The sequence below is a fragment of the Paroedura picta genome, chromosome 2, assembly GCF_049243985.1.
Source record: "Paroedura picta isolate Pp20150507F chromosome 2, Ppicta_v3.0, whole genome shotgun sequence".
Lineage (NCBI taxonomy): Eukaryota > Metazoa > Chordata > Lepidosauria > Squamata > Gekkonidae > Paroedura > Paroedura picta.
In genome coordinates this window covers 2,013,587-2,029,226 of record NC_135370.1, presented here as the reverse complement: position 1 = coordinate 2,029,226, position 15,640 = coordinate 2,013,587, and the positions used below count along the sequence as shown (strand labels likewise).

The following is a 15,640-nucleotide window of genomic DNA, read 5'->3' as shown; positions in this document are numbered from 1 at the left end:
TGGGCCCAGTGGGGGAAGGCCTGCTTCCCCCCCTTCCCCCCAGCGGCGGGGTGGCCTTCCCCTCGGGCCTAGATGCACACCCGAGGGGAAGGCCTCCTTCTGTACTCACGGTGTCCTGCCGCTTCCCCTTTGCTTTCTGGCCTGTCCTGGTGAGGGCCTAGATTGGCTAGAACTGCTGTCTGTCCTGGTGAAGGGCCAATCGGAAGGTGCTTTTCACCTTCTGATTGGCCCCTCACCCGGACTGCTCCCTCCCACTCTCCACCCACTTATCCCTTAACGAATTATGAAGAAGGGAAAGACAAAGATATGGCTTATGCATTATTGGGACATGGAAGGGAGAAGTTTTTTTCATAGTATTTCATATTATTCTGGCTAATTTTTTAAAATATTCAACTTTTCAATAAATACAGTTAAAAAGCAAAGCAAAGGCATCACAGGCAAATCTTGGCAAGACAGAATTAGGACCCCCGTATGAAGGGAGGAGGGGCTGGGCCTGTTCCAGGAGTCCTCCTGACACAACAGAGAAGCAAACATGGCTACGTGTGAAAGACCGATGGCTCTGCAGAACCGGCTTTGTCTGATTTCTGACCAAAGGGTTTGAACTGAGGGTCCAGGGCCCATTCCGCACACATTGGATAATGCACTTTCAATGTGCTTTTGCAGCTGGATTCTTCTATGCAGAACAGGAAAATCTACTTTGAAAGTGCATTGAAAGCACATCATCTAGCATGTGCAGAATGGGCCCAGGAAACAATGATCTATCCAAGCCCAGCCAAAAGTGATGACTGTCTAATGGGGCTGCCATAATAGAATCCTAGAATCCTAGAGTTGGAAGGGACCTCCTGGGTCATCTAGTCCAACCCCCTGCACTATGCAGGACACCCACAACCCCATGGCTCATCCATTGTAACCAGCCACCTCCTTGAATCTTCACAGAATCAGCCTCTCCGTCAGATGGCTCAGGTGGGGTCTGGCATTCTCTCATCATTACAACACTATAGAAATCAGTTTCCTTGGAAGAAATGGGTGTTTCAGAGGGTGGGTTGTTTAAACACACCCTTGGTGAATTAACTGTCCTCTCCAGGCACTGCTTCCAAATCTCCAGGAATTTCCCAAATCAGAGTTGGCAACCATATGAGTACTTCATGTACTCCTACCAGCAATAAGCATTCAGAGGCATGAGCAGAGAAAAGTCTTCATAGCACTTGCTACTCCTACAGGAGAGGCCGGGGTCTGAACCCCGGATCTTCTTTATGCTAAACATATTTTTTCTGCTGAGCTGTAGCTTTTGTAGAAGATTAATGTAAGCAAGTCAAGCCAGAAAACATGTCAAAATCCAGTGTGCTCCCCAGCTTCTTTTAGCAGCTAAACATATAAAATGTGTGTGGGGGAACAGAGAGAACAGGCCTGTACTAAAATGACTGGTGAGTGTTACTAAAACAGAATCACAGAATCAGTTGGAAGTTGGAAGGGGCCATGCAGGCCATCTAGTCCAACCCCCTGCTCAACGCAGCATCAGCCCAGAGCATCCTAAAGCACCCAAGAAAAGTGTGTATCCAACCTGTGCTTGAAGACTGCCAGTGAGGGGGAGCTCACCACCTCCTTAGGCAGCCTATTCCACTGCTGAACTACTCTGACTGTGAAAATTTCCCCCCTGATATCCAGCCTATATCGTTGTACTTGTAGTTTAAACCCATTACTCCATCAGGTGGGCCTGAATCCCTCCTGGAATTCCCAGCCATGATGATGCTGGAAGAATTGCTTTGAAGTTCGAACAGGTTGTGAAACAAACAAGGAAGTCACCTGAAATTTGAGCTTGCTCTCCCCTCGCTCCCGCTCACGTCTGTGGATGTTGACCATCAGCGTCTCGTAACAGTCCTTCCAAAAGACTGCCATGTGTTCGTGGCCATCGCCAAAGGCACTAACTTCATACTGCTTCATATTTGGGATAATCTAGAACACAAAACATCAATAACTGATGAACTGGGTCATAAGGGGAAGAAATTCTATTGCCTTGCGAGCACAGAAGCTTTATGCAGAAACCCTGATCCTCCACATTTCCCAGCTAGGGGGAGATCCTGTTCAAACAAATTTCAAAGATGATCTGACTCTGATGGTAACAAGAGAACGGAATTTTACTTACAAAAAAGTATGTCTTATATGAAATAGTCACGTAGGTACATCATCATCACCATCACCATCACCATCACCATCATCATTATTATTATTAAATTTCTAGATTGCCTCTCTCCTATTGGGAGAGAGGTGGTTTATAACATATTGGCTCTAATGAGCAAAATCTCATACGCAAGTCAGGGAAGGGCCGTGGACAAATTAACTTCAAAAAGGGTAACTTGCTGCAGCTCCAAGCAAGCCAGGGCCAAGGAGACTCAACCTTAACCGGTGAGCGGGTGGGACCAACTGTCGAGTGTGCCCGAGAGAGGCAGGCAGACAGACGGACTTCTCTTAACTCTTTCCCTCCAAGATGCTCTTGCATGCAGCGTTCCAACATCCAACCTGATGAACCCCTGGTCTTGCTGCTGCATAGCTTGAAGGAACCTGGAGGCTGCCCCCAAAAGGGGTTCATGACTTACGTATTTCTCGATATAAACCTTCCATTCCTCCGTGCTGCAGTAGTCCTGGAAATCCTCAAAAAAGGAAGGGCTCCCGTTGGTCGAGGGCAAGGAAGGCAAGTGCAGACTCATGAAGAGGAGCTCGTAGATTTTGGAAATGAGCGTCCGGACAAGCGGGATCAGGAAGGAGTAGGTCTCGGTCTTCTCTTGGATCGACCGAGTCAGGATGCCTTCCAGCCGGCCCAGGAGGTAGCAGGACTCTGCTTGGTTGTCCAGCACCTTGGTCTGCAGGAGGGTGTTCAGCTTGGCAGCAGCCATCGCACAAACCTGCACAAAGACAACCGGGGACCTCATTCCGCCTTTCTCCCCAGCGGGGACCCCAAAACAGCTCACCCCATTCTCCTCTCCTCCTTTCTAACCTCACAACCCCCCTGAGAGCGTGTGGGACTGGCCCAGGGTTACTCTGCACGTTTCTACGGCTGAGGGGGGCTTCCCCTGAGCCTGGGCTTCCCCTGAAACGGTCTTCAGGCTTCGAGACCCCCCAAAGTGGTGTGATTGTGCAGAACATGGCTGGGAAGCCTGGGTGGGACACACGCACCCAAAGCCCCCCCCCCCCCCTTCAGCCCCATCCTTGGCCATTCAACATATACGGTCACATCACCTGATCAATGTTTAACACACTTTAAAATCTATATACAAAATTAATTACCTCCCCTCCATTCATGCAACCCTGCTTGAGGAAGCCTGCCCTAGTCCGATGCTTTAGTCACGACACATCGCTGCCACTCCACAGTGCGAGCTGAAGCCACCTCCCCATCGTCAGGGCCCACTCCTGGCCATGCCGGCTTTAATGGTGTTTGAACGTTTCTCCCGCTCTGGACTCTGACGGGCTCTGCCCAGGCCCTTTGAAGCAGTCCTCCTCACTCCGGACTTCAGAGAGGCTCTGTAGCAGGGTTGGGCGCTTGGGTGCACCTCGGCCTGAGGCGGGCAGCACCCAGCACGAAGGGGAGGCATCTGCGTGCAGGCCCTGGCTGGTGTGCCAGCCCCACCCCTCTCCTCCACGGCGCTGGCTGCCTCAGGCTTCCGTGATCGCCGAAGCACCCAACCCTGTGTCTGTAGACTTTGATCTAGTCCCCCTTCGGTCTGCATAGCAATCCTGCAGCTCTGGCCCCGGGGTGTGAGTTAGATGCACTGCCTCCTGTTCGGGCACTCTGTTCGATCAAACATGGTTACTGTGGGAAAGCAGACTTCCCGCCTGAATTTGAGTACGGGGTGTGTGCAGGGTCCTTTGGTTCCCCCCTTCGACAATGCCTGACTTAGGTTTCCCCAGTGCTTGGGACTCCTGCGCGTTTGTTGTAGAGGGCTTTATCCAGGAGTGACCGCAGGGTCGTGATATCAGTTCTCCCAGTAGATTCGCCCATGAAGGTCGTTTCAGGAGGGCAGCACCTTAATGGGTCTGACAAAAGAAACTTTGATTCTCAAAATCTTATCCGCTGCGAATCTTGCTGGTCTTTAAGGCGCTACGAGATTCACACGGCGCTATTTATGAACAAATTATGAGCCTTTTAAGACCGCTCCTCCTCCAGAGGCCTCAAGATGGTGCCCATGGTAACAATGACCAGTCCTCGTGCACTCTGTAAATTGTACCTGGGCTGGGATTTGAACGCAGGTCTCCCTGGCTTAAGAACAAGACCACACTGGCCCAGGATGCTCTACGCTGTCTTTGAAAAACAAAACCATCTTAGAGGACCACTGTCCAACACCTGTGATGAAGCGGCCTACCTGCAAGTTATCCTGCCCGATGAAGCCAAGGAGTATCTGTATCTGCACCTGGCAGAGCTTTCTTCCATCTGGGCCGGACGGGGACCAGGCTGACAAGGAGTCCATCAAGGTCACCAGCTCCTCCAGGAGCTAAAGGAAGTGAGACCAAAGAGAAATGGAGAAAAGAGCTCAGGGGGGCGGGAGTTCAGAGCAGGTACACAATTTCTCCTGTGGCCCAAGACACAACAGTGATGGGGTGGCACTTAAAGGAATGATTACAACTTTCTAGCTCAGGGGTAGACAAACTGTGGCCCTCCAGAGGTCCATGGACTACAATTCCCATGAGCGTTCACTGGCAGGGGCTCATGGGAATTGTAGTCCATGGACCTCTGGAGGGCCGCAGTTTGACTACCCCTGTAATCTAGCTGATCATGCCCTCCTGTTCTAGTATTTTGGGAGAGGGACGAAAAGTTCTCTCTGTCAACTCTCTCCACCCCAGGCATCATTTCATAAACCTCTGCTATGTCTCCCCTTAGTTGTGCTTGTGTAGTGGTGAAGAGCGGCAGCTTCTAATCGGGAGAACCAGGTCTGATTCCCCACACCGCCATAGGCAGCCAGCTGGGTGACCTTGGGCTAGTCACAATTCTCTTAGAGCTGCTCTTGCACGGCCGTTCTCTCAGAGCTTTCCCTCAGCCCCACCGAAATCAAAGGGTGTCTGTTGTGGAAGGAAAATGTGCTTCCAAGTCACCTTGAGACGCCGTTGTTAGTGAAAAGCGGGATATAAAAAGCCAGCTGCTTCTCCTTTCCTCATAGAGAAAGTGCTTTAACCCCCTAATCACCTTGGTATGCTATGTTAAAACAAAATTAGCTATATTTTGACATGGCAGATACCCCAGGCCTAGTCTGGGGTAAGCAACAGGATAAATTATGATATTTCACCCAGAGTACGGACTCATGCCTTTCTAAATCCACTTGTTTCCGGAATTAGGTGAAAAGGTAGGCCTCTGATGTCACCTGGCAGCCCTCGCTTCCTGGCCCTTCCCCCTGTCCAGCATGCTTACCTTTTCGGTCCACAGGCTTGAGTTCACGAGGCCTTCAGCTTGGAGGAAATCTTGCACGATCAGCAGGAGCCGGACAGCGTTTTCGGCATACACCGGGAGGGGCTTGGTGTCCCGGCTGTCTGTGACGGCCCACTCCAGCATCTTCTCGAGCAAACTACGTTCAAAAGAAAAGACGTTGCCAAGACAGCAAATGCAGTTCCGGGAAACTCACATTAGGAAACGAAAGCTTTTTGTGAGGACTTGTGAACTTCAACCAAAGGGTTTAGAGACGCTTAACCATCTCAGAAGTCCCCTACAGCCAGACGGATCTCTTACTCAAATATGCACAACAAAATGTTTTAAAGGTTGCCTCTTTCTTCCCAGTGAGAAGAAACGGGGGCTGCACCAAAGCAAAGCAAAGAGAAAGAAATGCGATGAACAGAGGTGTTTTGCTGTTTTTTGCTTCAGAGTAGCAATTCTGGACTTCTTTGGTGGTCTCACATCCAATTTCACGAGCCAAGGCCATTTGTGATCTGAGGAGATCAGGCTTGCCTGGGCTGTCCAGCTAGACTAACTTGACCTGGGACAGGGTGGAAGACGCTGCCAGACAGACCTGCCAGTTCAGCAGGGCCTGCAACAGGCATTACTCCACGAGGCATAAGGCTGAGGCCAGAGAAAACCGATAAAATCAAACCGGACTTCCATCTCCCTCCCCGCCACTAGAATTTTGCACCATAGGTGGGTCATATAGGGCAGGGGTAGTCAACCTGTGGTCCTCCAGATTTTCATTGACTACAATTCCCATGAGCCCCTGCCAGCATTTGCTGGCAGGGGCTCATGGGAATTGTAGTCCATGGACATCTGGAGGACCACAGGTTGACTACCCGTGATATAGGGGATGGAGGTAACAAGGTCCAAGAGGCGAGTTAACAGGTCACTTAGAATTACTGTTTTATTGCTTCTACTGTTTATGGTTTTATTGTTTTATCTGAATGTATACTTATAAAGGTAAAGGTATCCCCTGTGCAAGCACCAGGTCATGTGTGACCCTTGGGGTGACGCCCTCTAGCGCAGGGGTAGTCAAACTGCGGCCCTCCAGATGTCCATGGACTACAATTCCCATGAGCCCCTGCCAGCATTCGCTGGCAGGGGCTCATGGGGATTGTAGTCCATGGACATCTGGAGGGCCGCAGTTTGACTACCCCTGCTCTAGCGTTTTCATGGCAGACTCAATACGGGATGGTTTGCCAGTGCCTTCCCCAGTCATTACCGTTTACCCCCCAGCAAGCTGGGTCCTCATTTTACCGACCTCGGAAGGATGGAAGGCTGAGTCAACCTTGAGCTGGCTGCTGGGATTGAACTCCCAGCCTCATGGACAGAACTTCAGATTGCATGTCTGCTGCCTTACCACTCTGTGCCACAAGAGGCTCTCTATAATTAAATGGAGATGTAAATTTTTGTACACCACCCCAAGCCTAATTAGGGAGGGGCAGTTTATAAATCCAATAATAAAAGATGAAGATGATTGATGATGATGATAATATAGACGTACTTCAGTTTTATTTCGTCCGATGGGCGCAGGAGTTCGTTGGATCCCCCCAGCTTGGTGAGGGCCGAAAAGACTTGGCCCCTCTCGATCCAGGCGGCATCGTCAGACTTCTCTACTCCTCTCCACATCAAGCAAAGCAGGACGTCTGAGAGCAACTGGACAAGATCCTCTTCGCCTGCCTACAACAAAGTCATTCAAGCACAATCACAGTATTCTCCAGTTACTTAAAAACCCAAAAGAATAAAACTTCAGACTGAACACTCTAAGTCGGGGGTCGTCAACCCCTGGTCCGCGGCCCGAAGGCCTCAGTATGCGCCTGCCTCTCCCCCCCTCGCCTGCCTCTCCCCCCCTCCCCTCCTGCAGTGAGAAGCTCACCAGGCCGCCACTTTGCTAGCAGCCCGGCGAGCTTCTTGCTGCAAGAGTGGGGGGAAGAGGCAGGCGTGGCCGCCAGCATGCCAGCGGACGCAAACGCACATGCGTGGCAACTCTGTGCATACGCGTTTGCATGCAGCTGCCACGTGTGCGCGGCGACTGGGCCGCCAGCTCTCCCGCACCCCCAGAGGTGGTCCTCAACTGCAAAAAGGTCGGGGACCGCTGCTCTAAGCCAGTGGCTCTCAACCTGGGGGTCGGGATCCCTTTGGGGGTCGAACGACCCTTTCACAGGGGTCGCAACAGGGCAAGCAGCTTGGCCGGGGCTGGCACCATCCACACAACAACCTTGCGGGGTGGATCGAGATAGAGCGTTCGTCTGTCTGGAGCAGCAGAAAAGAGCGAGATCGGCACGGTGGGACAAGAGGCAGAGCTGAACTGAGAAACCCCGGGGGGGAAAACCCAATTTATATCCAATCCTGAACCATGGACCTTCATGCCATTGGTCAGTTTGGGTTTAATTTCTGTGAAAGAAAGAACAATTGCGTAGTTTTATGGTTGGGGGTCACCACAGCAGGAGGAACGGTGTTAAAGGGTCGCGGCATTAGGAAGGTGGAGAAGCACTGGTTTAGTCTTTCGGAAGGCGCAGCAGATCTACACACCTCATGAATCTCCAATAATGAAAGGTCAGCAGCAGAGGCAACCTCCGCGGTCGCATTTGATTCTTTGTCAAGCTGTCCGGAAAATGGCTTTGTGCTTTCACTGGGGGAAGGGGTGCTGGGCAAGCTGTCGACTGTTTGATTCCCGGCCTCTCCCAGTTCATAAGAGTCTACGCTCGAGAGGTCTAAACTCAAATGCGAAGGATTCTTTGGCCATAACTCTTCCGGGTCCTCGGGCCTGAAGGACGTCTCTGCCACGGGGAGGTCTTCAAACACCACAACCGGCTTGCCGTCCTCTAAGCTCCACTGGTCGCACAAGCCATTGATGGACGCAAAGCTGGCAGCGTCTTCCGCGTCCACCTTGGAAGCGGGGCGTTTCTGGAATTCTTTGGGCGGGGCTCTCTTGTCGTCTTCTTTAGCGGAGTCCCTCCTGCTGTCCCTCAGGCCATTCCTGGCATCTGCATTTTCTTTTAAGAAGAGCCTCACCAGCGTCTCCTGCCAGCCCAGCTGCTGACAAATCTGCTGTGCCGAATCCTGCTGCGAGTGGAAAATCTGCAAGAGCTGCAGGAGACACGAGAAAATGCTCCATCACCGAGCGAATAAGGCCTCAGCTAGGAGGGATGGGTGGACCCTATCCCTTTCCCAGGCTAGCACTTCTGTGAGTGGAAACGGAGGGAGGATTTCCGCCTTCCACGGAAGACATTGCAGGGAGGACTGTGCCTGTTGTGGACATGACCATCAACCCACCCTAGATGGAACCAAACACACAAACTGACCTTCTGACAGATCGCCACTCTGACATTGATATCTGCTTTGTGAGCCAAGTGAACCACGGCCATGAAGTCCCTGTAATTCACCACTGGGTCTGCAGACAGAGCAAGACGGCGGCTCTCATTAGAATCGTAGCATTTTTCTTTCTAGGCTGCCCCTCTCTGGCAACAGTCTTGGGGTGACTCACAACACTTCATACATAAGATAAACCATGTACATTTAAAACAATCTATTTAAACAAGGGGCATGCTGGGGGCAGATGGCTTAGAGTTTCACGCAGGCCTGGAGGGGAAAGAAGAGGGGGGACAGGGGGGCCATCCAGGTGTCAGTGTTAACCTTGGCCTCAACCATAGGCCGGGTGGAAGGGTGCTGTTTCACAGGCCTTTTGGTAGCCACGTTAGTCTCTCTGTAGCAGGAGAAAAAAGTAAGAGCCCCTTGAAAATTCCACAACATTTGTGGAAAGGGAGCAGCATTCATGAGTCGCTGCTCACTTAAAGACTGACAACCATTTGTGGCTGGGTGTGAGCTTTTGTGAGTCACTGCCTATCTGAAGAAGTGAGGAGTGACTTGCAAAAGCTCAAAAGTTGCCACAAATATTGTGAGTCTTTAAGGCACTCCTGGACTCTTGCTCCTTTCTACTGGATCTGTGGAGGAAGAATTCAGAAAGATATCGTAACCAAGAACAGAACGCTTCACCCAAAATAAATGGCAGTAAAAGTAACAGAGAAGCGGACTTTCAAATTGGTATCAATGCCCTAAAATAAACTGGAGCCATTGTTGTTTTGCAGCATATACAGAGGTATGCATGTAGTTTTGACACAATTTTGCAAAATGCCCATGTGCATGCAGTGTTTCATGGAGTGCTTCAGTAACAACTGAATGCCAGTAATAAGCCAACCATGTGCCAGTCATTGCCTGATTACCTGCATGCAGGACTTGATTAAGAAGACTCTTGAGAAGGAACGTAGTCACAAGTGCATCGTTCAAGAGCAGGCCCAGCCCAGAATACCCCACTTCTCTGAGCTTCAAACGCTGCTTGCTTCGCTCATAGACTTTGGTGCATTTCAACATCTGCTCCACAATCTGCAAAGGAATAATATGCGTGGGAACTCCCAGTGGACGACTGGATGGGCACACGGACACACACACAGGAGGTCCGTGCATTTTGCAAAGGAAAGACTGTGGCAACCAGGTCACAATTCAAGCAGACCTTCCCAACACATAAGGAGATTAAGCTTAAGGTACCGGAACATAGATTCAAATGGGTAGCCGTGTTGGTCTGAAGTAGCGCAGTAAAATCAGAGTCTGGTGGCACCTTTAAGACCAACAAAGGTTTATTCAAGGCGGGAGCTTTTGAGTGCTGAGGAAGAGTGCTTGCACCCAAAAGCTCATGCCTTGAATAAATCTTTGTTGATCTTAAAGGTGCCACCAGACTCTGATTTTATTGTACTGGAAATACTTTGTGAGCACCAGAAATGGTATTTCTGTCACCATGTTGCAGCCTCTGCTTTAAACCTTTACAAAAAACAGCATGCGAATACTGTCAACACACAAATACTCATTGATCATTCAAGTTTTAAAGCAAAGGCTAGATAGCCATCTGACAGAACTGCTGATTCTGGGGACTTAGGCAGGTTGTGAGTGGGGGGGGGGCAGGAAGGGCTGTGTCAGTGCTGGGCTCTTGTGGCCCTTTCTTGCATGCCCAGGAAAACGCCGATGTCAGGATTCCAGTTTTCTTGGGAGGGACATCATCTGGGCATAGAATTGGGGTCACTGTGGGTGGGCAGGTAGTTGTGAGTGTCCTGCCTAGTGCAGGGGGTTGGACTAGATGACCCTGAAGGTCCCATCCAACTCTATGATTCTAGGATTCCATGATCCTTGAGTAGGCTGGGCACAGTCCTTGTACTGGATCTAGATGAAGCAGCCAGTTTCCACTCGCCTCCAAATGAAACAGACTGGGCAGCCCGTCACATAGGCCTCACCTTCAATAGCTCTTTGCATTAAGGGAAATTTAAAACTTGCCTCTCGTGGGAAATTGAGAAGCAATTAAAGTCATGGCCACTTTATCCATGTAGCTCACACAACAGGCCCCTCAAATCCTTAAACCATTCCTGATTAAAGCATGTCTAATTTTTTTTAATGGCTAAAAAGGTAAAGGTATCCCCTGTGCAAGCACCGAGTCATGCTTGGCCCTTGGGGTGACGCCCTCCAGCGTTTTCATGGCAGACTCAATACGGGGTGGTTGGCCAGTGCCTTCCCCAGTCATTACCTTTTACCCCCCCAGCAAGCTGGGTGCTCATTTCACCGACCTCGGAAGGATGGAAGGCTGAGTCAACCTTGAGCCGGCTGCTGGGATTGAACTCCCAGCCTCATGGGCAGAGCTTCAGACAGCATGTCTGCTGCCTTACCACTCTGCGCCACAAGAGGCTTTTTAATGGCTACACAAATACAAATAAAAGGATTCTGCAATCCAATAAGCACCATCAATTCCTGAGAAGAGACCAAAGATAACCACGCTGTACCTTCATAGCAACTTGTTTACAGTCATTTACACATTACCCTCCGTAACTTTCTAGGCAGCATATCAGCTCCCATGTTTCCATGCTCCTTGACATAAAACAGTGCTGAAGTTGAAATCTTGAAATAAGACACTCCATTAAAGGACCCCCCCCCCCCCGTGACACCTTCAGTAAAATGGAGCCAGCAGAGAGGGGAGGCAAACTCTCAATGCTGAAAGGAAGGCCTGCGTTCCCCTAATGCCTCTCCCTTTCCCTCTTGGTCTTACTCAGTTCCTAGCCTCACATTTTAATAGCAACTGCTGTTGTTGTCAAAGACTCCTCAAAACGGAAGCCACTAACTCTGACGGTAGGAGCCCACTCAGTTGCTGAAATACAGTCTGACTCTCTCCTGGCCGAGTTCTGACAAAGCCTTTTCGGCAAGGCCGGACAGTGGAGCAACCGTGGAGCTACAATTTGGAAGGAAGCGCAGACAGCGGCCTCTGGCCTAAACAGCCGTTAAACGGTTCTTTGGCCCTCCACTCCTCCCCCTCTGAGGGTTCCAGGAGCTCTGATTGGCCGTTGCTATCTCCCCACACCACCCGGGTACAAAGGGGATTGGCAGATATGGAAAAGGGGAGGGGCTTAGCGCTGATGTGGTATGGTCAGTTCTGACCACTCTGGTATGGTCAACTCAAAAGGATCAAGGAGAAAGACCTCGACTGGGACCCCGGAGAGAGAACCTTGGTAGATCAACGGTTTGATTCAGTAAAAGGCAAGGATGGGGACGGAAGATGGCCATCACATCTAAACAACAAAATCCTGAACTTTTCCCCCTAAATAGGAAGGCCTACAGTGGATAGATAATAAAGGTTTCCAGGATGGGGACGAGAACTCCCACCACCCTCAGCTACAGTCCTCAGTTGGCACAGCTGACGGCCCTTCCATTCGTTAAAAGGCCTTTCCTTTGACCTCTCTTATGCCCGGCTGGTCAAGCAGCTCACGTCGTCCTCCACTCCATTTCATGTATTTTTCACTAAGGTTTCGGTTACAAAAATCGTGTCGTTATACATATATGCTGTCCACTGCCCTGAGTCCACTTTGACAGAGAGGGCGGTTTATAAATGTAAATAAATAAATAGACAGGCAGTCATTCAGCACATGTGGTGTGGGGGCTGGGGGCACTTTGGCATGCTCCCAGAGCTGGTTTGCCACAAGGAAAAACATGCCCTATTTTTTTATAAACACACAGAGGATTTTAGCCAAACCTCCCCAGACACATTTAGGTTAACCAGAACGGCAGAGAAAAAGAGAGGAGTTACCTTGAAAACCAGCTCCCGCAGTCTGTCAGAGTACCTGTGATTCAGCAGCAGAGCATACAGGATATCTGCGTTTCCTGGCTCAAAAAGCAGCAAGAAGAGCTGGTCTCGGGTAGGGCTGTTATGAAGCAGGCTGAAGAGGACCTCCAAGATCCCGCAGAGCTTGTCAGGGAGGGCAAGGAGAAATTCAGTCACTGGATCATTCCGTATCATTTGATTTTCATTTCACACCTCTCACTGACTCTAGACTGAAAGTTAAACCGGGTTTAGCCATAATGACAAACCACAGCCTGGCGCTATGTGAACAAGCCTGGAATGAGCTCTGCAGCTGCACTTTCTCCTACTTCCCTTCTCCTCCCAGTTTGCCGCAAGTCATGGGTTCTCAATCAAAGTATGGCTTCAGCTTGTTCTGGCACAGCTTGATCATGCTTGGCAATTCTGGTCTACAGGTCACCACATACTACGATCAGCTACAAACCATGGGGGGGGGGGCACCGGGGGGGCACCAAACCCAGGTTTGGTTCTAGGTTCATTCGTGTCACCCCCAACCTCAGTGTAACAGAGTACAGGACTCCAAAGCGGTCCCTGTGAGCACCAGGGAGCCTGCTGATACCTTTTGGCTGGCATTCTTGCCCGGCAGAGTTCCTGACTGCCTGTCCAGATTAACATAATGATGTTTCAGAGATAGCTGCCACCTGTGTTAGTTTTATTCTTTCTCACTCCTCTTCCATAGTGTATTTTTTAAAAATTATCTCTCTTCTCCCCTGCATTTAGGCTTCCCCTGTACATACAGCTCTGACTCCTGCCACAGCCATTTTGTGATTAGCTCTGCTTCCTGCAGCTGCCATTTTGTGATTAGCTCTGCCTCTTGTGGCAGCCATTTTGTGATTAGCTCTGCCTCTTGTGGCAGCCATTTTGTGTTTGGAGTGACCTCTGTATCAGAATTCCAATTATGCCCATGCTCAAAAAGATCGGAGACTCCTGTAACAGAGTATAAAAAATTGGGCAGGAGCCAAAGAATCCCACCTGTTCTTCGTCATTGATGGCTGCTATATATCCCATGATGCTCTGTACTTCCTCGTGCATGCCTCCTTTGCTTAAGAAGTATTTGATTAGTCCATAGAGAGATGTTCTTATTGTTCTGAGATCATCCAGAGCCAAATCACTGTCTTTATAGCCGCTGCTAACAAAAAGAAGACAGACCTCATTACGTATTGCAAAAACTAAAGCGGTAAGCTTCATCCACATTTAGATCCCAGTTTGCTAAAGTTTCTTTTCATACACATTTCTTCACTCACTGTGATTATGAGCTCTTGGTGCCTGACATTAAATTCATAATACACTTTATAATTGTGCAGAAATTTTAATTTGGCGATTGCTTAAGGGAACTGGCCATCAATAAAATAACCATTCAAAAAAAAAGTAAAGTACATTCAAATTGTGGCTGGGTAATGATTATTTAAAAAATTGTGACCTCAGCACATTTCAAGGGAACCGTGTTGTTCGAGAATGACTTGAAAATTACTGTATGTACCTCCAGAGAAGTGGGCTTATAGCTGAGAATAATTTTCAAGTGAGGGGGTCTGACTACTGACTGATTCACAGTGCAATCCTAAAACCACTTGGCCTGAGATTAAGGCCCCCTGTGTAGACCCACTGAGTAGGATTCTGAATTGATGGGTCAAGGATCACTTGCCAGAATTCACATCTTGCTTCTGCTATGAACTCACTAGGTGGACCTAAGCAAGCCATGAGCTCGGAGCTCAGTCCACCTGCAAAACGGAGGACCCTTCCTCCTTGGCTATTGAAAAGAACGTAGGCCCACCTCATCAGATCTCAGAATCTAAGCAGGATCAATTCTTGGAAGGGTGGCCACCAGGAAAGCAATGGCAAACCTGCTCTGCTTCTCCCAGGCCCCAGAAACCCTTTGGTCACTGTGACTTGATGGGACGTTACAAACACACCGTAAGCATTATTACAAGCTCCCAAGCAGGGTTCCTATTCAAAGCAGATGTTGGTATCAGAGCTTGCAATAAGCCCAGATGCCAACTTTGCTGCCACAACTCCGTCACGGGACGGAACAAGATCAAGACGCTGTCTGAGGCTCATTCACTCAGTCGCCTTCTAATGCTGCACGTGCCATTAAATGCCAACGGTGCCCTTCCATTCTACACACAGAACAAACAGTTCGAACAGCAGAACGGGGCAAACAAGGGACAGCAGAAATGGTGTAAGTGTTAATTTAAAAAAAATGTTTCATTATGTTTTAAAAGAGCCTCTTGTGGCGCAGAGTGTTAAGGCAGCCGAAATGCAGTCTGAAAACTCTGCCCATGAAGCTGGGAGTTCAATCCCAGCAGCCGGCTCAAGGTCGACTCAGCCTTCCATCCTTCCGAGGTCGGTCAAATGAGTACCCAGCTTGCTGGGGGGTAAATGGTAATGACTGGGGAAGGCACTGGCAAACCACCCCGTATTGAGTCTGCCATGAAAACGCTAGAGGGCGCCATCCCAGGGTTAGACATAACCCAGGGCTTTACCTTTATGTTTTAAAATGGGTTTAATATGAATGTGTGGCCTAGAAATTAAAGTGTAAATATAAATAAATAAACAAACAAATAAATAAAAACCCTATGCTTAAATGGACACAAATCTGAGGTCAAGAATCACAAAATTGAGAAACTTGTAGAACATTTCAACCTTCCAGAACACTCAATGGGTAGACATCAAAGTAGCTGTTTTATTGCAAAGGAATTTCAGAAAGAGTCTGGAATGGGAGTTTGCTGAATTACAAATTATTACAACACTTTGAGGAGAGGCAGAGAAATATGGCGGAGTAACTAGATGGGGGTTTCCCATCTTTGATACCAAGCAAAGAACATCCTGATATCAGGATCTTGGGGGGGGTGCATGATCCCCCCCCCAATCTTCCTCTGGCTACTTTTGAGCACCTGGGGTCCTTAATGCAATCTGGCAGGAGAAAAAGAATCCTACACAAAAATCAAGGTCACTTGAGCCCAGATTCCACACACCAGCCACTTCTGTTTCTTCTTTAAAAACACACCTGTTTGTTAATTCTTTTCTTTGAATGATTATTTGCTGCTATTTAC

At 49.3% G+C, this 15,640-nt stretch overlaps 1 protein-coding gene across 5 annotated transcripts in view; it reads right to left on the bottom strand.

Annotated features, from left to right (window-relative positions):
- Nucleotides 1–15,640, bottom strand: part of NBEAL1 (neurobeachin like 1) — a 131,700-nt gene that overhangs the window by 36,452 nt on the left and 79,608 nt on the right. For 4 of the 5 annotated variants that reach the window (XM_077319201.1, XM_077319205.1, XM_077319202.1 and 1 more), the window contains 10 exons: nt 13,563–13,719; nt 12,540–12,698; nt 9,646–9,805; nt 8,728–8,816; nt 7,955–8,512; nt 6,927–7,102; nt 5,396–5,549; nt 4,356–4,484; nt 2,595–2,900; nt 1,804–1,953 (listed from right to left, as the gene is read on the bottom strand). In XM_077319201.1, the coding sequence (XP_077175316.1) occupies nt 1,804–1,953; nt 2,595–2,900; nt 4,356–4,484; nt 5,396–5,549; nt 6,927–7,102; nt 7,955–8,512; nt 8,728–8,816; nt 9,646–9,805; nt 12,540–12,698; nt 13,563–13,719 (2,038 nt within the window). The remainder of the gene's footprint in view (nt 1–1,803; nt 1,954–2,594; nt 2,901–4,355; nt 4,485–5,395; nt 5,550–6,926; nt 7,103–7,954; nt 8,513–8,727; nt 8,817–9,645; nt 9,806–12,539; nt 12,699–13,562; nt 13,720–15,640) is intronic. The other variant, XM_077319204.1, reaches the window with a different exon arrangement.